Raw genomic sequence first — 22,017 nt, forward strand, 5'->3', positions numbered from 1 at the left:
AATATAATTGTTTTTCTTTGTAATCTTACGTATTTTATTTTGTGCATTTTAAAATGGTATTTTGAGAAGGCGTCCAAAGGCTCCACCAGACTGCCACCAAAATAGGTTTGATCTAATTCAATCTCCTCATTTTAGAGATGGAGAAATTGAGACCAAAAGAGGTGAAGTGATTTGTCTAATGTCATATGGATAGGGAAATAGAGATCCCAATTGGCTGCAGGGTGGTGTTTGAATTCCCAAGCTTTGAGTCCCCAGGGATGGAATATAGATGGACCCATCTCTCACCTGCTATACTGGGGTCCCAGTCACTGTACCAGGGTTGTAACTCCTCATCTTCTGGGCTGCCCAAGTCCTGGGAACAAAGAGAAAGAATGTATTTTCCCTTGCCTCTAGCTACCCTGTCTCCAAATATCTAAGCAGGGTCTGGTCCCCATTCATGTTAAATATAGACATAACTGGTGTGTAACTCGGCCCTTCCCTCCTTCCCTTTTTCCTTCCCTCATGCCCAACTCAGATAAGCCACCCCTTTGTACTGGGCTGCCCTATACAAGAAACCTTCCTGGTAGTCTACTTATATACTGATCGCTGATCTCCCTCTTAAGCCTGGGACTACACTTCTCTGCCTCCTCCCGGTAAGCATGGGACCTTGTCCCCTGCCCCTTATTACCCAGTCTAGCCCATCACCTATAACACCCATCCAGTCTAGTCTGGGTCCAGAACCCACTCTTCATCCCAGGCTGAAGCCCTCTTCAGAACCTTAAAACCCAGTGTCTCTTTGACAGAAATGATTCTGCCCATCTCCCCAGAAATTCGTGGCAGGAGGAGATAAGGAGAGGAGGTGTCAAGACTTCTGCCTAAGAAGACCTATAAGCTGTCTATGTCTTCCCCAATGCTTTTCTCCCTGAAATTCTGTCCTTGTCTTACATCTGTGTGAAGCATTGGCCTGTTATGGGACGGGCAGGAGATATCCTGGTGTCTGAGGAGTGGAAGACCCACTGGTGTGTCCTGCCTCCCAGGAGAGGCTGCTTGTTGGGGGCATAGACAGGAGAAGATGACTTCAGGAATGGAGGAACCAGATGCAGGGGTGGGTAGGCTTTTTCCTTTTTCTTCTGGGTTCCTGTGCGAGGGTGACAAGAGGAAGCATTATAGCGTAACAACGACAACAAAAATAATGCTGTTCTGGGAGCCAGGAGGCTTGCCTGCCAGTCCTGACTCTTTGTGGAAGGTCATGTTTGAAATATATTGGAGCATTAAGGTCTGAGGAAACTCAGAGACCTAGCTCAGATGTAGGAGGGAGCAAGGTCCCCTCTGATAAACAGCCTGAAACTTTTCCCTCAAATAATTATGTAAAACCGACAGCAAAAAGTTTATCTTGTCCTCAGAGACAAACTGGAGGCAGAAAGGAAGCGATTACAAGCCAGCCTGTTCTGAAAAAATCATTCCTAGGGAAGTACATCGGAGCATAAGCATACTGAGCAGAAAACAAGAGATTCTTTAAGCCTGAAATCCAATACTCTATATATACTCAAGAGAAATCTCAATAAACTGGCATTGATCTCATTATGCCCGCCTAGCCCAACTCTTTTGTTCACTGTCCATCCTACAATGTCAGTTGCTGGCAACTCTTCCTTCCAATAACTTGCTGTATAACTTTACAGGTCCCTGCTCCTCTCTGGGCCTGAGTCCCTTCAACTATTTCTATAGTTTTTTAACCATCTTTGTTGTTCCTTCTCTCTGTTTGTCAATAACCTTCCTAAAATGTGGCATCTGAGAAATTTGATAAACAAATATTTATTAAGCAAAGCACTGTTCTAACTGATTGGGATATGAAGAAAAAAACCAAATGGGCCTTCCTTTAAGGAGCTTACAATCTGCTTCTCTGGAGGTAGTACTCTTTAGGAAAGAAATCCTCAGGGTGAGAGTGTCTAGAGATTGGCTCCCTAAATGCTAGTATCCCACGACACCCAAATAACCGAGAAGAGGCCGAGTTATTAACTATAGCTGGGTTAATTGGGAAGGAATGAATGGGTGTCTCCTGGGCTACCTAATGACCAGGACTCACTGGCCTCTTCTTTTTGTTCCCAGACTCCTTTGAGGCTCCTAGAAACACCTTTATTCATCATGGAGGACCAGAAGCAGAAGCAGAGGAGTTCCCCAGGCAAGGACTCTCTGATCCAGAGCTGTGGGCAGGAGACTGATGAGTCTTCCAACTTGAGTCACAGGAAGGATAAGAATGTCCATCTGTTTCTGGGAAGCTTCAAGAAGGCTTTCTCACAGAAGAGCAAGCTGGATGTGGAATCTGGGGACCACGTGGTAGAGAAGAGGCTGGTCCACAGGAGTTCACGTTCCCTCCTCAGCTCCTTCCAAAAGCTGGAGGAGAAAGAGGAAGACAGGTCTCAGAAGCCATCCAGTGGTCCTCAGATGAGAAAAAAGGTGTCCTCTGAAACAGAGACTCTGGAGGAGGAAGAGTCTGAAGCAGGTGAGGAGAACAATTAGGTCTGACTTGGTCAACACTCTGCACCCCCCTTAACCACCCAATAGTATTTTATTTTTTCCAATTACATGTAAAGATAGTTTTCAATGTTCACTTTTTAAAAATTTTTATTAGCTAATTTATTTATTTTTAGTTTTCAACATTCACTTTTTTTTTTTTAAGCAATTGGGATTAAGTAACTTGCTCAAGGTTACACGGCCAGTTATTTCTGGGTGTGGTGCTGAGTGTCTGAGCCCGGATTTGATCCCCAGGTCATCCCGATGCTGGGGCCGGTGCTCTTACTCGCTGAGCCACCTGGCTGCCCCTCAACATTCACTTTCATAAGTTTTAAATTTTCTCCCTCTCCCTCCTCCTCCCCAAGATGGCATGCATCAACATTCACTTTTATAAGACTTTGAGTTCCAAATTTTTTTCTCCCTCCCCTGCTCACTTTCCAAGACAACAAGCAATCTGATATAGGTTATACATGTACAATGATACTAAACATATTTCCACATTAGTCATGTTATGAAAGAGGAATCAGAACAAAAGGGAAAAATGATGAGAAGAAAAAAAATGAGAGAGAAAACAGTAGGCTTCCATCTGCATTCAGACTCCATAGTTCCTTCTCTGGATGTGGATAGCATTTTCCTTCATGAGTCTTTTGGAATTGTCATGGATCATTGTGTTGCTGAGAAGAGCTGAGTTTATCAGAGTCGGTCAGCACACAATGTTGCTGTTGCTGTGTACAATGTTCTCCCGGTTCTACTCATTCCACTCAGCATCAGTTCATGCAAGTCTTTTCAGGTTTTTCTGAAATCTTTTCCCAAAGCTTTCAAAGCTGACAAGTCATGATCACAACACATAACATATTTGCAGAGCATCTTATAGTTAATAAAGCACTTAAGAAATAAATGTTTTATATACTATAAAGTGCTTTACCATTTATAAAACACTTCACACCCAGTTTGCAAGATATTTAATGATTTAATCTCTGTTCCCTCATCAGTAAAATGAGAGGGTTGTACTCAGCAGTCCCTAAGGTCCCTTCTGGCTCTTTGTCATCCTGTGAACTCCATAATAGGCTGGTGTCCCCAGAGTCAACCTTTTTTTTAGTAATTATAGCTGGAGGGGAAAAAAATCTTTCAAGTACTTTCAATCTCAAAAGCCTGTGATACTGTAACTTGGGGATCCAGAATCCTGCTCCCTGGCTGTTGAGTTGCAATGGGGCTCTTCTCCCTTTCTCCTCAGATTCCTTCAGCAAGACCCTGCCAGCCGGAACAAAGGACCCACAGCAAGAGAGACAAAGAACCCCCAACAAGCCTTGCTCTCCAACCCCAAGCCAGAGGGGTAGGAAGCTCAGTGGAGACTCCACCTGCCCTGGAAAAGAGGATGACAGTGTTCTCGGGCTGGCCAACCTCAAGAGGGCTTTTTTAAGGATGAGCAAGAAGGAAGGTAGCACCAGGGGCCATCTAGCTGAGGAGAGCAGCTTTCGTCGAAAGAGCACACGCTTCCTCAGGTCTTTCATGAAAAACGAGGAGGAGGTGACCAACCGACTTCCAAGGCTGCCAAAGGGATCCCAGGGGTCCTCTGAAGAAGAACCCCTGGAGATCAAACCAGAGGTGGAAGAAGGTAAGGGGAACAGCAGCCAGTGATCACAAGAACCTTCTCTCACGTGTAGTCCTGGTCATGGTTTCTGGAGGGCTTTATTCATGCTTTTACAGTTTACCAAGTGTTTTCATTTCCCATCACAGCGCCACCACCTTAGTGTAGGCTCCCATTGCCTTTTCCTTAGATTATTCTCAAAGACCCCTAATGGTCTCCATCCTTCCAATTTCTCTCCTCTCTAATTCATCTTCCTAATGTACAGGTGTCATGAAGCAGGCTGTGTCTCTTCTCAAAAACCTTCAGAGGATCCCTATTGTTTGTAGGATCAATTAATTTCCTTAGCATGGCATTCAAGGCTCATAGAAATCTGGCTTTGATATTCAAGGCTCACCACAGTTGGGCTCCAACTAGACTATTAGCTTTCCCCTGAACTTAATATGCATCTTTTTTTTTTTGACTCTGTCTTCAGGCAGGTCATCCATCATCCCTGCCACGTACCTTCATGATGCCCTCTAGCTGAAAGTGCTCTCTACATTCTCAGATTGTCCTAGAATGCTTGCTCTCCTTGGCTCCTGTCACTGTCTACCCCGTGTTATGCACATCTGTATAAATGCTATAACCTGCCCAGTGACCTTTCTTGATGCTAGCCACTTAGTCATATAGCTTCACATCCTCTATGTATCATGGCTGCACATAGTAGGCACATGATGAATATTTACTAAATAATAATAATAATAGCTTCAATTTATTTAACACATATTATGTGCTGGGCACTATGCTAAGTACTGAGAATACAGATAAGAAAAAGAAAGATAGTCCCTGCCCTCAAGGAGGTTACATTCTTTTTTTTTTTAATAAGCAGTTGGGGTTAAATAACTTGTTCAAGGTTACACAGCCAGTTATTTTTGTGTGGGTGCCGAGTATCTGAGGCCAGAACTGATCCCGGGTATCCCGACTCTGGGGCCAGCACTCTTACTCACTGTGCCACCTGGCCGCCCCAGGAGGTTACATTCTAATGAATTAACTTTAATATAACACCTTGAGGCTTACAAAGCTCTTTTTTTTTTTTAAGCAATCAGGGTTAAGTAACTTGCTCAAGGTTACACGGCCAGGTGTTTCTGGGTGGGTGCTAAGTGTCTGAGCCCGGGATTCGATCTCCAGGTCATCCTGACACTGGAGCCAGTGCTCTTACTCGCTGTGCTACCTGGCTGCCCCTACAAAGCTCTTCTTAATTTAATTGAACTTTGTAGCTTAAAATATACTTTACTACTGGGGCAGCTAGGTGACGCAGTGAATAGAGTACCAGCCCTGGAGTCAGGACCTTAGACACTTGACACACTAGCTATGTGACCTTGGGCAAGTCACTTAACCCTAATTGACTTGCCTTCCCCCTCCAAAAAAACCCCATATATAGATATAGATATATCCCTATATATATTTAAACCCTGTGTGTGTATGTGTGTATACTTTACTATTGACAAAACACTTTACAATTTACAAAGGGTCCTACAGTTTATAATATGCTTTCTGATCTATTACCTATCTTGCTTTTGTTTGGGGTGCTAGGTGGCCCCATAATGCATAGAGCAAGGATGGGGAACCTGCAGTCTTAAGACCACATGTGGCACTCTAGGTCCTCAAGTGGACCTCTGACTGAATCCAAACTTTCAAAAGGTTGCACTTGAGACCTAGAGGGCCATATGTGGCCTTGAGGGTGCAGGTTCCCCACTCCTGGCATAGAGTGCCAGGCCTGGAATCAGGATGACTCATCTTTAGGAGTTCAAATCCATCCTCAGACACTTACTAGCTGTAGGACCTTGGGCAAGTCACTTAACCCTGTTTACCTCTATTTCATTATCTGTAAAATGAGCTGGAGAAGGGGTCATGAGGAATCAGACATGACTGAAAAAATGGCTTTGGGGTTTTTTTTCCCTACAAAACAGGTACTCAACAAATGTTTTTTTTTTCTTATTTAATATTTTATTTTTCCCAATTACATGTAAAAACGATTTTAACATTTTTTTAATGTGAGTTCTGAATTCTCTCCCTCTTCCCCTCATTGAGAAGGCAACCAATTTGACATAGATTATACACGTGTAGTCAATACAAAACACATCTGTGTGTAAATCATTCTGTGAAAGAAAACAGACCAAAAAGAAAAAAAAAAGTAAAAAAAGCCTTTGCTCTGCATTCTGGTTTTACCAGTTCTTTTTCTAAAGATGGACAGACCTTTCATCATAAGCCTGGCAGAATTGTCTTGAATCATTGCATTGCTGAGAATAGCTAAGTCATTCACAAAGTTAATCATCATACGACATTGCTGTTACTATGTACAATATTCTGGTTCTGCTCATTTCACTTTGCATCAGTTCATATAAGTCTTTCCATGTTTTTTTTCTAAGAGTGTCCTGCTCATCATTTCTAAAAGCACAATAGTATTCCATCACTATCAGATGACACAGATACAATAACTTGTTTAGTCATTCTCCAATTAATGGACATCCCTTGAATTTCCAATTCTTTGCCACCACTAAAAGAGCTGCTAAATATGTTTATGTATACATAGATCCTTTTCCTTTTCGTTCTTTAACAAATGTTTTTTCAAATTGCTTTGATCCTCACAACAAATTCATGAGATAGGGCAGGGATTATTATCTCCATTTTATAGAGGAGGAAACTAAGGCCCTCAAAGGCCCTCTGCCAGGAAGCAGCTGTCAGAGCTTGTCTCCTGGCTTCCAGGCCAGGGCTGTGTACCCTGCCCCTACTTACCACTGTTCTCTTTTGGCAGAAAAACCAGTGTCTGATCTCATTGCTGAACGGCAGCTGCTGAAAGCCTTTTCCCAGCTGTGCCAGCTGGAGTCCAGACTTGTGGAGGACCAGCACTCAGGGAGGTTCAAGGATGACGTAACCGCCTACGCTCGCCAGGCCATGGACATTTGTGTTCATTATGACCTGATGGCAGCCGAGATCAGGAGCATTGTGGGTGAGACCCTGAGCCAGCCCAGTGTGGACTCAGAGACTCTGCTGTGCGTGGCCCAGCTGATTGAGAAGGAGGAGCAGGTTCATGCAGGGAACCTGCCTGACAGTGACTTCCTGAGAGCTCCTCGGAAGTGGAGGACCCTGTGGGAGGAGGCAGTGAAGAAGAGTGCCTTGGACCAGGTGGCGAAGGTGGGCCAAGGCATGAGTGACCCTAGCCTGGCCAGCCTCCTCTCGGACCTCGGCAGGGTGGTCAAGCAGGACCTTGTGAAAATCCGGCGGGAGGTGCAGCTCTGCTACCCAGAGGACTTCCCTGTGTGGAAGACCTACATGGATGCTTTCCACAGAGCTGTGTCTGCTCGGCTGCAGCAGCTCTTGAAGGAGGCTCAGGGCTTCGAGAAACTTTATGTGATAATGGACTGGGTAGCCAATGTCTACTGCAGGTGAGCCACTCAGAGCCTTCAGGAGAAAGTGAAGGGAAGAATTATGGAGCAGGTGACTGGAAGGGAGATAGGATCAGAGATCTACCTCAGAGACCATTTAGGCCAACCTCCTTATTTTATAAGTAAGGAAACTGAGGCCCAGGGAAGTTAAGTGACTCGTCTAAGATCACGTAGATAGTTAAGCATCGCGGGGGGGGGGGGGGGTTTGGAACCAGGTTCTCTGATGCCAGAGTCAGGGCTCTTTCCACTGTATCATGTTGCCTCCTATCTTCTAAGGGAGCCAAGGCAGGGCAAGTCCATCAACAAGCATTTATTAAGAACCTACTATGTGCCCACATACTACATGAAGTGCTAGGGGGACAAAGAAAAAGCAAAAATACAGTCCCTGCTGTCAAGGAACTCTCAGTCTGATGGGGGAGACAATATTCAAACAAGTATGTACAGACAAGCTATAGACAGGATAGATTGGAGATATTCAACAGGTATTACTTATTGCATTGATTTAAGGTTTATATGTGTAGATTACCCAATCAGATCTTGGTTTAACCCCCATGCTAATAGGAAAATTGATCCCTTTTGTTATATCAAAGGCTGGTTGTAGATTTCATTTGATTCACCCAAGAAAACATTGTGGAGAACTTTAATCAGAATGTTAGAGATGAGTAAATAGCATTCACTAACTTGGCATCCTCAACCCCACCAGCCCACACGATCCTTCGTAGACCAGTCAATAACAGCCTCCTGCTTGCCACCTTGGGGCAACTAGATGGTACAGTGGACAGAGTACTGGGTCTGGAGTCAGGAAGACTCATCTTCATGAGCTCAAATCCAGCCTTAGACACTTACTAGCTGGATGTCCCTGGGCAAGTCACTTAACCCTGTTTGCCTCAGTTCCTCATCTGTAAAATGAGCTGAAGAAGAAACTGGCAAAGCACTCCAGTATCTCTGCCAAGAAAATCCCAAATGGCGTCACAAAGAGACAGACATGACTAACCTGATTGAACAACAAAACCTTGTCACGGTATTGTGAGGCAGGTTGAAAAGTCCCAGAGTCTCATTTCCCCCTCCCAGTCACTCTCTGGGGGAACTAGTGATGAAACTAGTTCCATTCTTGATGAAACCCGGGTCAGTGCTCAGTCTGTGACAGTAATTCTGGAACTCAAGTGTTTCTGCTAGTCTGAGGTGGCTTGGGCTCCTATAGGTAGAGTACCTACCGTGTGAGGATTTGCTGGGCAAGCCCAGTGTCTGATTCTCAATTCCCACTGCTTTTCTGGAGCACTCATTTAATGGTGTGCAAATGTAGAGGAGGAGATTTTTTCCCCTTCAGTATAACCGACAGGGTCTCCCAAATGCAGAAAAAGAAAGGGATTCAAGCATTTATATATAGCATCTATTATGTGCCAGCTACCTTAAGCATTGTTGTTTTTAGACAAATGCTATCTCATTGGAGACTTACAACAACTCTGGGAGATAGGAGCTATTATTATCCCCATTTTACAGCTGAGGAAACTGAGACAAACAGAAGTTAAGTGATTTGCCCAGGGTCACACAGGTTGTAATCAATCAATAAACCTTTATTAAGTCCCTGCCTTTATCAGGCACTGTGCTAAGCACTGGGTATACAAAAAAGAGGCAAAAGATAGTCCCTGTCCTCAAGGAACTTACAATTTAATGGTAAGTGTTGGAGGCCTATCCTAGTAGGAAAATTTATCCCTTTTGTTATATCAGAGGCTGGCTGTAGATTTCATTTGATTCATCCAAGAATACATTGTGGAGAGCTTTAATCAGAATGTTAGAACACAAGACTTTGAACACAAGCTTCCTGATTTAAGAGCCAGTGCTCTATCTACAAAACCACCAGTTGGCTCCTACATGGCCAGAGAGAAAGAAGGCATAGGATTTCTTGAAAGAGTGCCATTCCCCTCAGCTTCCTTTGTCACGGCCAGTACATTAAAGAGCAGTTCCAGGTCTCAGAGGACTTCCCCCTTCTTGGGTTTCTCTGCTCTAGTTCTCGCTTCACTTGCTGCCGTGGTTTCTGCTTAATCTCTCTGTTCTTGCATGTTTCCCATTTCTTGTTTGAGTCTCCTGTGTCTGTCATTCACTGGTCCTTGCCTTGAGCTGGCTTATTAAAATCCTGGCAAAGGATAGACATTTAAGTGAAAATTTCCACCTTGTCTGAGCTGCCTTTAAGATCACCATAAGGGGGGGGTGGCTAGTTGGCATGGTGAATAGAGCACCGGCCCTGGAGTCAGGAGGACCTGAGTTCAAATCCGGGCTCAGACACTTGACACACTTACTAGCCGTGTGACTTTGGGCAAGTCACTTTAACCCCAATTGCCCTCCAAAAAGCAAAAAAAAAAAAAATCACCATAAGGTGACCCTGAAGTCACAAGGACTTGAATTCAAATCCAGCCTCAGACAAGTAGCTGTGCGATCCTGGACAAGTCACTTAAACCCAATTGCCCTTCCCCTTGTTCCTCCCTACCCCCAACAACAACAACAAAAGAATTACCTTAAGAACAGTAAGAACCTAAGCCATAAGAAACAGAATATGATCAGGAATACTAACCCATCTATCCTTCCCATATGAGGATGGCACCCAGGGGGCACCTTGGGGGTGTGGCCTCCAAAATCAGCCCAAGTGTCCTTAGAGGTCAGAAAGAATATTAGAGGTTCAGAATAGTTCAGTTAGGCAGCTCTTCCTCTGCCCTCCCACAGCCCTGCAAATTGTATCAACCCTTCCTAGATGCTGAGTGAATGGTCATTTGTTCTGACTGGCAGGCCCATCCTGCCAAGGATGTGGCAAGTGGGTTGTGTTAGAAAGTGTCCTGGGTTGAGTTGGAAGCTCTGAATTCGAGTATGAACTCTGCTACTAACCTCCAGTGTGACCTTGGACAAGTCCTTTCCTGTTGCCAGCCTCTGTTATGTCCTATTTAAAATGAGGAGGTGGCCCTAGATGATGTCTGAGGTCCTCTCTAGCTCAAAATCCTGGTGAGAAGAGAATGGGATGATTAAAGGGAACGTCCTGGGCAGAGTTAGTTCACTTACTGACCTAGATGATGTCTGAGGGGAAGGGAGTGTGAGAAGGGAAGGGCAGCCAAGAAAGGGGCTCCTCCCTCACCAGGTAATCCCACCATTCCTTTACTTGGCCAATCAGACCATAAATAGTTATTGAACACTTCACGTATACCAGGCACTGTGCTAAGCACTATGGATACAAAGAAAGTAAAAAAGCAGTACCTGCTTTCAGGAAGCTCATAGTCAAATGGGGGAGACCATTATGTGCTGCTGTTGTTTTTCAGTCATTTTTCAGTCATGTTGGACTCTTCATGACCCCATCTGGGGTTCTCTTGGCAAAGATACTGGAGTGGTTTGCTATTTTCTTCTCCAGCTCATTTTACAGATGAGGAAACTGAGGCAAACAGGATGAAGTGACTTGCCCAGGGTCACAGAGCTAGGAAGTGTCTGAGGCCAGTACTATATACAACTACTATGTACAAACAAGATAGAAACAAGATAAATTGGAGATATTTTCGGAGGGAAAGTTCTAGCGTTAGGAGAGATCAGAAAAGGTTTCTTTTAAAATGTGGGATTTTAGCTGAGACTTGAATCCAGGGAAGCGAGGTAGAGAAATCAGGAGGGAGAAAATTCCAGGCATAAAAGATAGTCATTGAAAATGCACATAGTCTGGAGATGATGGAATATCTTGTTTGAGGAAAAGCGAGGAAGCCTGTGTCACTGGATTTCAGAGCATATAGCAGGGAGTAAGGTGAATGAAGACTGGAATAGTAGTAGGGATCCAAGTTATCAAGGGCTTTGAATGCCAAACAAACATTTTGTATTTGATGCTGAAGGTGATAGGGACCCAGGGGTGACCTGATTGGACCTAAGCTTTAGGAAGCTTAATTTGACAGCTAAGTGGAGGATGGACTGGAGTGGGGAGAGGATTGAAGCAAGAACACCAACCAGCAGGCTATTGCAATAATCCAGGTGTGAGAACATGACACCAGGGTGGTGACAATGTCAGAGGAGAGAATGGGGCATACATAAGAAATCTTATGAAAGTAAAATTGATAGGACTTAGCAATAGATTGGAAGTGGAGTAGGGGGTAAGAGAGAGTGAAGAGTTGAGGATGACAGTGAGATTGTGAGCCTGGGGACTGGGAGGGTAATAATAACAGGGAAGTGTATAAGGGGGCGGAAGTTTTCAGGGGGGAAGATGAGGAGAGTTTAAGACATGTTGAGTTTAAGATGTCCATCAGGTGGGGCGGCCAGATGGCTCAACGAGTAAGAGCACTGGCTCCAGTGTCGGGATGACCTGGGGATCAAATCCGGGCTCAGATACTTAGCACCACACCCAGAAATAACTGGCCATGTAACCTTGACCAAGTTACTTAACCCCAATTGCTTAAAAAAAAAAAAGATGTCCATAAGGGCATAAGGCATCCAGTCTGAGATGTCCAATAGAAAACCAGAGATGCTAGTCTGGAGGGTAGTGGAGAATATAGGGTTAGATAAGTAGATCTGAGAATCATCAGCATAGAGATATTAATTGAAGCCAAGAACACAAGAAGAAAAATAGTACATAGGGTGAAGGGAAGAAGTCCCAAGCCAGAGTCCTAGGGGACACCCACCACTAGCGACTGTGACCTGGATGAAGATCCAAACAAAGGAGATTGAGAAGAAATAATCAGACAGACATGAGGAGAGCCAAGATAGAGTAGTGACATGGAAACCTGGAGAGAAGAGTGTCAAAGAAAATAATAATAGCTAATAGCTAACATTTATATAACACTTACTATGTGCCAGGCACTGTACTAAGTACTTTAAAATTATTATCTCATCTGGTCCTTATAACAACCCTGGGAGGTAGCTGCTATTATTATCCCCACTTTACAGATAAAGAAACTGAGGTAAATGGAGGTTAAGGGACCTGCCCAAGGTCACACAGCTAGTAAGGGCCACATTTGAACTCAGGTCACCCTGACTCCAAGTTCAGTGCTCTATCCATTGAACCACCTAAGAGGGTAATTGACAGTGTAAAGGCTATAAAGGTTAAGAAAGATGAGGATGGAATAAAGCCATTAGATCTGGCAGTTAAGAGGTTGTTGGTAACTTTGAAAAGAGCAGTTTCAGTTGAATGATCAGAAGCCAGACTATAGAATTAAGAAAAGAGAGGAAAGGAAATGAAGGCCTATAGTCACCAAAGGGAGGAGAGATGGGATGATAGCAATCAGGCATGGATAGATCAAGCAAGAGTATTTTGAAGATGGGGGAGACATGGGCATGCTGGTAGGCAATAGGAAAGTAGCGAGTAGACAGGGAGAGAGATTGAAGCTACATGAGAGAGTGGGGTTGATAGGAGGGACAATTTCCCGGAGAAGGTGTGATTCAGGGGGATCACTTGAGTATGTGAAGGTAAGGAGGAGGGCCACCTCTCCATGTGAGGCAAGTGTGAAGGAGGAGATAGTGGTAGGAGGAGGAGAGAAGAGGGAGCTCTTGACAAATGACTCCAATATGTTACAGTGAAGTATGAGGCAAGGTTCTCAAATGAAAATATGGGGTTGGGGAGGGGATCTATCCCTTCTCGAGGAAGGATGAGTAGGTTTGGAAAAGCCACTGTGTTGAGTGGGATGGTGAGTCAGCCAGGGAGATGGAAAATGTTGCTTTGATGCAGTGAGGGCCCAGTTGAAATTATGTAACATAAATGTGTAGGGGACATGCTTCATGGTTTCATGATTTTCTCCAGCTTCATTAAGTAGCAGGGAAGAGCAGAGGCAGGAGTGGTGGAGTAATCCTAGGCTAAGGAGTGAGAGGGCAAGACCTTCAATAGGATAAGGGAACAAGGAATTCAAGAGAAGAGTAACATGTAGAGTTGAACTGGTGCACCAAAGGGTCAAGGTGGGGAAGGGAGAAAAGTATAGACAAGACAGGGGTGATGGTCTAGAAGACAACTGAAGGATGGAGGGATTGGAGGTCGGTCATGGTGAGGATAGAGAGCAGGATTTGGAGTTTGGAGCTGCAAGGAAAAGGGAGAAGTGGAATGCTTGTGATCAGACAGGAGAATTTCAGAGCTCATGAACATGGAAGTGGTGCATCTGTGGGTGATGGCAAGATCAAGGCTATGACCATCTCTGTGCATCCTCTTAGCAAGGACTTCCTGGGCTCCCTGGACCTGGCACTAGATATGACTACGATGCCAAAGCTTCTGGCACCTGAGGAATGGGAAAAACTGGAAAGTGACTACACCAAGTTCCTGGAGGTAAGATCCAAGGAGGTGGGTCATCTGTGGCTGAGGGGTGGGGGTGGGGAAGGAGGATAGACATGGACAGCCTAGGTGGAGTGAATTGGGTGATGGGTGGGTCATCCGTGCTTTGCCCAGGGTGCTTGGATTTAGAGAGTACTGACAGCATTTATCTCCATTAGGTAGAACAAATGAGCCTGACTGTTTGATAGCAAGAAAATAATTAGTGAGGTTCCCAAACGGTACCACTCTTTAGTACAGGTCTGCACAACATATAGTTGTGACTCCTGACTCCAAGTGGTCCAAAAGTTTGGGATCTGTCATGTGATCCATGGCAGCCAATCATTGTCAGTCTTATACCCCTGTGATCAGTCAAAAAAGATTTGCTTCTGTGTCAATTTTGATATAGAGCTCCTCGATCAGATTTGAGGACGCTGCCATTTCAAAGCTGTTAGCCCAGACTTAGGATGTGTGGTGTAGTGAAAGAGTGGTGAACCTGGAGTCAGAACACAATTCAAACCCCACCTTCTTCTCTTAATTTTTGCTTCACCATGGCAAGTCTGTGGGCCTCAGTTTATCTGCTTTTGTGGGGGGGGGGGATTGGAGTTAAGTGACTTGCCCAGGGTCACACAGTGTCTGAGGCCAGATTTGAACTCAGGTCCTCCTGACTCCAGGGCTGGTGCACTATCCACTGTGCCACCTAGCCACCCCTAACCTCAGTTTCCTTGTCTGAAAAATGTGGGGTTGTACTAGATGACCTTAAAATTCCCTCCTAGTTTTAAAAGCTATGATCCTATGAAGAAATTTAGATGAGATATGATGAAGACTCTCCTGACAGCAAACAATCACAGGAATGGGTTATATTAAGGTTAATTACACCAGCAGGAGTCTTCTTCACCAGCTTCCTTTTTTGTCTAATTAACTTTCAACTATTTTTTAAAAAATTATAATCATTTCCCAATATGGCACCATGCTAATTGAATCTTCTGTTTTAATAAACAAAAATTTGAGTAAAACTTAACCAACAGGACGACTGTGACTATATATGCAATATGTTCAGTACTCCACAGCCATATGACAAGAGGGCCTAGATGGGTTTGGAATCAGAATGCCCAAGTTAAAATCCCAGTCCTTCTACTTACTACCTGTGTGGCTTTAGGCAAGTCATACAACTTCTCTGGACCTCAGTTTCCTCATCTGAAAAAGGAAGAGATTGGATGCAGCATCTCATCTAATTCTAAATCTGTGATGCTGTGATTCCATAACTCTCCCTACCCCAGGAACTATCTGTATCTCATAGAAGATCCTCCCTTGTTTGCCCTCCTCCTTCTCAATCCACAGTTGGTAACCACCCCGACAGAGGCCTATATGTCTTACTGTCTCCATCTATGGTATATTGTATTCTGAGGTCTGAAGATTTTCCAGTTGAATTTGCCTCATAGCTTACCTCAGGAGGGCTTTGTGGTACTTGTCCTGTCTCCAAAATTGGTAGCTATGGTTCTTCTGTGAGGGCTCCACGTCAATGATCCGAGCCTGGACTTTAGAGTAGATTGATCAGCATCAGCTTCCCAGGCCATCAGCTCCTTTACTGTGATTCAGCCAACCAGCAAGCATTTATTCAGTGCCTACTATGTGCCAGCATTCTCTGCTGGATGTAGAGAATATAAATGCAAAAAACCAATTCCTTCCCACCAAGAGCATCCATTCTAATAGGGGAGACAAGTATGTATATTTTTTGTTCAGTTGTTTTCAGTCATATCTGACTCTTCATGACCCCATTTGGGGTTTTCTTGGCAAAGATACTGGAATGGTTTGCCATTTCCTTCTCTCATTTAACAGATGAGGAAACTGAGGCAAACAGGGTTAAGTGACTTGCCCAGGGTCACACAGCCAGTAAGTATCTGAGGCCAGATTTGACCTCACGAAGATGAGTCTTCCTGAGTCCAGGTCCAGCACTCTATCCACTGAGCCACCTAGCTTCCCAGTATGCATATAATTACATGCAAAATAAATATAAAGGCAACAAATAAATACAGAGTAATTAAATACAAGGTAGTTTGGTAGGGAGAGCACTACCAGCTGGGTTGTCTTCGTGCAGAAGGTTGGTGCTGAAGCTGAAGCTTGAAAGAAGAGAGGGATTGCATGAGGCAGAGGTGCCATTGCAGATATGGGGGGATGGCCAGGGGCAAGGACATAGAGATGGAAAAGGAGATATTTGTGCGAGGAACAGAGAGAAGGTCAATTTGGCTAGATCACAGGGGAAGTAATATTCAATGGGGTTAGAAAAGTAGGTGGGGGTCAGATTGTGAAGGGCTTTAAAAGTTAAACATAAGAATTTGTATTCTACCCCTGAGGCAACAGGAAGTCACTGGAGTCGATTAAGGGAATGATGTGGTCAGATCTGCACATAAGGAAAATGACTGACACATACAGGATGCACTGGAGTGGTGAGATGGGGCAGGGAGACCGAAGAGAAGGCTGGTGCATTAATCTAAGTGAGAGCTGAGGAGGGTCTAAACTAAAATGGTTGTTATGTGAATAGAGAGTGGTTTGAACGTGGGAGATGTGAAGGCAGAAACAGCAAGATGTGGCAATTGATTGGATAGGTGGAATGAGGGAGAATGAGGTTTGTTGTTTGTCCTTTGTTCTCGAAGAGAATCATGACATCAGGGAGGTGATTCCATGACACGCAAGTGAATTGGACTTAAGTGAGGCAGCGCTGGGTAAAGTCACCAGCCTCACTTTCTCCTCCAGAGTCACCTGGGTCCAGTAGCCAGATATAGATCAGGACAACTGGAGACAGCCCTAGAGGGAGAATGAAAAGTCAAAGATAATGCCAACATTAAAAATCTGGGAGACTGAAGAATAGTGATGCCTTTGACAGAAATAGGGAAATTTAGAAGAGGAGAAGGTTCAAGGGGAAGGAGAGTTCCGGTTTGGACATGTCACATTTGAGATATCTGCAGGACATCTGATTTGATGTGTCCAGTGGAAAACTGGTGGTTCAGTACTGCTCAGTACAGAATGAGGCTGGATATACGCTTAGTGAGTCATCAGTCTAGAGATGATGCTTAAATTCATGGGAGTCGATGAGTTTATCAAGACAGATGTTGTAGATGAAGAGGAGAAAAGGGCCTAGCACAAAATCTTGGGGAAAGTTAGGGGTTATGGGATGGATGAACCAGTGAAGGAGATGGAGGAGAACCAGGAGAGAGTGGTGTAACAAAAACTCAGAGAGGAAAGAGTCTCTGAGAGAGGAGCTCTGCATCTATTCCCAGGACTTAAACATTCACTAATTTCTAGGACAAGAGAAATTCACAGGCGGGATAACAGAATGTGAGAAGTGGAAGGGCCCTCAGGTGGTGTGCTCACTTGCTGCTAGGATTCTCATTGTCTCTGCTTCAGCAGCTGGCTCTTTCTTAAAGAATCGGATCTATAACAGCTGTTCCTTTTGTTAGGTTCTCTACCTTCTGAAGAATGGTATTGTCATTAAGGCTAATCAAGAAATTATTAGCCTCTGTTCTTGGCAGAGACTATCCTCTAGCAGATGCCCAGTTCATATTAATTATCCCATTATTACTGTATCAGGCCTCCATGCCAGGCTTAGGAGCTCATTTTGTTCAGGTGGTCTGTGTTATCCTCTGATGACACATTGCTTTTGTTTCTGCCTCTGTTTTTACCCAAATATTCTTTCCCATATGTCCCTGCTCAGGCTCCTCAAAATTTTCCCACATTCATTCATCTTCTTTTTTTCTTCTTCAGAACTGGATATATTTTGTTTGACACTAGTTATTTCCCCCAAAATGACATGCTCCTATCCTCGGTATCTTCTCACTTTAAAAAAAAAGTTATGCAAAACCACCTAATAGAATGATCATGGCTAATGATCTGCCACGTTCCCTTTATGTAGTTTGCCATCTGTTAATAGAAAAGAATGTGCACATTAACTTCAATAATTTGGAATAACCATTTTCTGATGTATTTGACCTGGATTTTCTTGCTATTCAGTGTTAATTTCATTTACATTATTGTAGTAAATAAAAGAATATATTCATATATTCCTTTGTTTTAGTCATTGACCTCTTTGCAGTATAAATGTAGTAATGTGTCTACTACATCTAAAGAGATGAACAGGACAGTTAGGTGGTGAAGTGAATAGAGCACCGGCCCTGGAGTAAGAAGGACCTGGGTTCGAATTTGGCCTCAGACACTTAAAACACACACACACACACACACACACACACACACACACACACACAAACCTAGCAATGTGACCTTGGGCAAGTCACTTAACCCCAGTTGTCCTCCAAAAAGCAAAAAAATAAAATAAAAAAGAGATGAACAATTCAGTGCCTTTTCTTGTGTAATTTCAAATTGTTTTTCAGATTGTGATCAGTAAAATAATCAATTTAAAGCTGTACCAGAAGTGAATTTATGTGCCTAACTATTCATAACTCTTACCATATTGAATTTTTCCATTTTTTCACATTCTGGTCAATTTGTTAGCCCAATTTGTGTTATTATTAGTGATTTTGAACAGTTTTTCACAAAGCTGTTGATAACTTGCTTTTCTGTTTTTGAAAACCATTTGCTTATATTTTTTGACTACTTGGCTCTTAATCAATGCCCTATAATTTTGACTGTCAAACTTTTATCAAACATGCTTGATGCAAATATTTTCCTTCATTCAATACCATTTCTCAGTTTTGTTCATGTAAGACATCTTTTCAATGAATAAAAACTTATTTTTACTTCTTCCCACTTCCAATACCAATTGAAAAGCAAAACAAAATTCTTGCATTGAATATGTATAAATAAGCAAAACAAATTCCTGTATTGTCCATGTTAAAAATATATATACCATTCCACATCCTGAGTTCATCACCTCTCTGTCAAGAGGTAGGCAGCTCTGGAATCATTGTTGCTTATTGTGTATTCCAGAGTTCTTAAGTCTTTAAGAGCTGTGGTGTTTAAGAGCTGTTGTTCAGCCATTTCAGTCCTGTCTGACTGTTTGTGACCCCATCTGGGGTTTTCGTGGAAAAGATGCTGGAGTGGTTTGTCATTTTCTTCTCCAGCTCATTTTATAGAAGAGGAAACTGAGGCAAATAGGGTTAAGTGATTTGCCCAGGGTCCTCGGGTAGTGTCTGAAGCCAGATTTGAACTCATGAAGGAGAGTCTTCCTCACTCTAGGCTTGGTGCTCTATCCAGCCCAGAGGCTGGATAACCCTCTCTAAGGAATGTTGTAGAAGGGATTCCTATATAGTAAGAGTTTGGACTAGATACCAGAAAAGAATAGAGAGGGTCCTAGGGCTCCTTTAGCTTTGGGACCACAGGAGGAAAGGGGCAAAGTGCTGCGGGTACATATGAAATCTTTGGTCTGATACAGGTGCATCCTGGCATTTGGATCTGTTCTCTCTCAGAAGAATTGGAAATATCCTAACCATGACCTGTAGCCAGGAAACAGACTCTCATAAACCTCTCTACACTCACAGAATTGGCTTTATTCATAGGGAAAACAGACAGAAATTCAAGGGAAGGAAAAGTCTGTTCCAACTGATGGCAACACTGGGTCAAACAGTTTAGAAACAAAAGGCACTATGAGACAGAGTAGAGGAAAGAGAGAGATTGTGTGTGTGTGTGTGTGTGTGTGTGTGTGTGTGTGTATGAGAGAGAGAGAGAGAGAAATAAAGGCAGAAATAGAAACAGAGAAAGAAAGTAGAGAGATAGAGTCATAAAGGAGAGAGGAGGGGGAGAAGAGGGAGGGAGATAGAAAGAGAGCGACAGAAAGACTACAGAGAAAATGGAGAATTTCTTTCCACTTTTCCTTTCCTCTTTAGACCAAGATCAATACCTGCTTTGACAGCATTCTGAAACTGGAACTGGACCGGTGGTCAAAAAGGGAGGGTCCCACCCTGCTTCAGGGTCTCTACCACTCCCCCATCTCCATCGACATTCACATGGTGGGTAATAATAACAGAACTGATAACAGTTTCTATTTTGTAGAACTTTAAGATTTCCAAGGCATATTTCTCACAATGATACAGGGACAGAGTATAAATATTAATGTGCCCATTTTACAGATGAAGAAACAGAGGCTCAGAAAGGTTAAATGCTTTGCCCAAAGTCTCCCAAGTAAGTGAGAAATAATTTGGGAAGGGGCTGGAGCCAGGGCAAGGGGTGTTGAGAATTAGGAAGGTGATGATCCTTGATGTTCTCCTCCCTGGTCACACTCTATCTAGAACTTAATTCTGGAAACCTCTTTTAGGAAAAACATTGACAACTTGAAGTGGGTCTGGGGGAGGGCAAACAAGATGGTCAGAGTAGTCAAGACCAAGCCATGTGATGTTCAACAAAACCTAATGATGGTTTGCCCAGAGAAGACTTAAGATCACAGAAGAATTTCCCTCTCAGTAATAATAGCTCCTCCTCACATGACATTTAAGGTTCTCTGTGTCCTCACAACATCCCTATGAGTAATGAGGGCAAATATTATCACTCCCATTTTACAGATGAGAAAACAGGCTCTTGAAAGCTGAAATGTCTTGCTCAGGGTCATGCACCATCAGAGCTGGAACTTGAGCTCACATCTCCTGACTCCAAGTCCATTGCTCTGTTCACTATCCCACACTACCTTTTTTTTTTTTTGGTTAAGATTTTATTTTATTTTTTTGAGGGGGGAAGGTAGGGTAATTGGGGTTAAGTGACTTGCCCAAGGTCACATGTCAAGTCAATGTCAAGTGTCTGAGGGCGGATTTGAACTCAGGTCCTCCTGACTCCAGGCTGATCCTCTATTCACTGTGCCACCTAGCTGCCCCACACACTGTTTCTTTAGAGATAGAATGGTTCTCAAAAATATTTTAAAGAGGGTTTCAAAAGAAGGGCCCTCTAAGGCCATTTAATTTACCTCGTATCTGAACAAGAATCACATCATGATATTCCAAACAGATAGCAGGTAGGTCTTGAAACCTTTGCTTGAAGACCACCAGTGAGGGGGGAATCCTAACTACGGAAGCCCTTTTGGCCAACTTTAGTTTGACAAGAATTTTTTCTTACATTGAACCTAAATCCGCCTCTAGAGAGGCCACTTCTCGTCACTGTTCCTAGTCATCTTGGGAGCCAAGCAGAGCAAGTGTCTCTCCCATGATGGCCCTCATTGCATTGGAAGACCTGTTCTATTTGACCCGGGGACAGAAGGGCAGTTCTACAAGAAGGAAGATTTTAGATCAATAGAAGGAAGACTTTCTTACAATTGTAGCTGGGCAACAATGGAAATAGGCCAGATCTGCAGCCCAGGTGCTACTTACCTGTCTGAGAGGCTGTGCAGGGACATGCCTTTACTGGCAAAGAGGATTGGACTGGACCAGGGGTGGGGAACCTTCAGCCTCAAGGCCACACATGGCCTTTTGACAGCGTCCTCAAGTGCAGCCCTTTGAGGATCTAGAGGGCTACATGCAGCCTCGAGGCTGCAGGATCTCCATCCCTCGACTGGACTATTCCAGGGACCCCTTCTGACTCCCAAGATTATAAAAATTCTATGGCCCTAAACTCTTTGTGCCTCCATTTCCTCATTTGTAAAATGAGGCAATGATATCTGTGTTCTCATATATTCACATATGGGTAAGTCCTTTTAAAACTGAAAATACTATAAAAAAAAGAGCTGTTACTTATGTTCTAAGACTATAAGCAGCTCTCAGGGGTGGGCAACCTGTGGCCTTGTGGCCGCAGGTTCCCAACCCCTGAGCTAGACGATGTAGTGGCTAGAGTACCGGACCTGGAATCGGGAAGAACTGAGTTCAAATCTTGCCTTACTAGCTCTGTGTCCATTGAAAAGTCACTTGATCTCTGTGAGCCTCAGCTCTCTCACCTATAAAATGGGGATAATAATAGCACCTACCTCCCGAATTGTTGTGAGGATAAAATGAGATAATAGATGTAAAGCACTTTGCAAATCTTGAAATGCTATATAAATGTCAGCTATTATTATTATAGTTGCATGGGAACAGATAAGGTAGAGAAAATAGATCTGGCACTTCTACTGACTGAGAGGAAAAGGGAGCAAAATGTTCATGAATGTGTGTGTGTGCATGCGTGCACACGCATATGTTGTGAAAGATAGATCAGACAAAGGAAACATCTTGTCCAGCAGTCACAGTGAGGAGCTCAGTATGGTCTTGAACACAGGTCTTCTGATCCTTAGGCTAAGTCTCTCCCTCTTTTTTTCCCCTCCCTCTGTCGTTTCCTCCCTCTCCCTCCCTTCCTTCCTTCCTTCCTTC

At 43.7% G+C, this 22,017-nt stretch overlaps 1 protein-coding gene across 1 annotated transcript in view; it reads left to right on the forward strand.

Moving 5' to 3' along the window:
• Positions 1-2,092: 2,092 nt before the first annotated feature.
• The window catches only part of EXOC3L4 (exocyst complex component 3 like 4), a 48,420-nt gene continuing 28,495 nt past the window's right edge, over positions 2,093-22,017 (forward strand). Inside the window, exons 1-5 of the mRNA XM_069103759.1 lie at positions 2,093-2,479; positions 3,725-4,105; positions 6,870-7,500; positions 13,651-13,762; positions 19,582-19,704. Coding sequence (XP_068959860.1) covers positions 2,122-2,479; positions 3,725-4,105; positions 6,870-7,500; positions 13,651-13,762; positions 19,582-19,704 — 1,605 coding nt within the window. The 5' untranslated portion in view covers positions 2,093-2,121. The remainder of the gene's footprint in view (positions 2,480-3,724; positions 4,106-6,869; positions 7,501-13,650; positions 13,763-19,581; positions 19,705-22,017) is intronic.

Source organism: Petaurus breviceps, unplaced genomic scaffold (assembly GCF_028583685.1).
Source record: "Petaurus breviceps papuanus isolate PSGF00001 unplaced genomic scaffold, PetGlider_PUasm1.0 64, whole genome shotgun sequence".
NCBI lineage: Eukaryota > Metazoa > Chordata > Mammalia > Diprotodontia > Petauridae > Petaurus > Petaurus breviceps.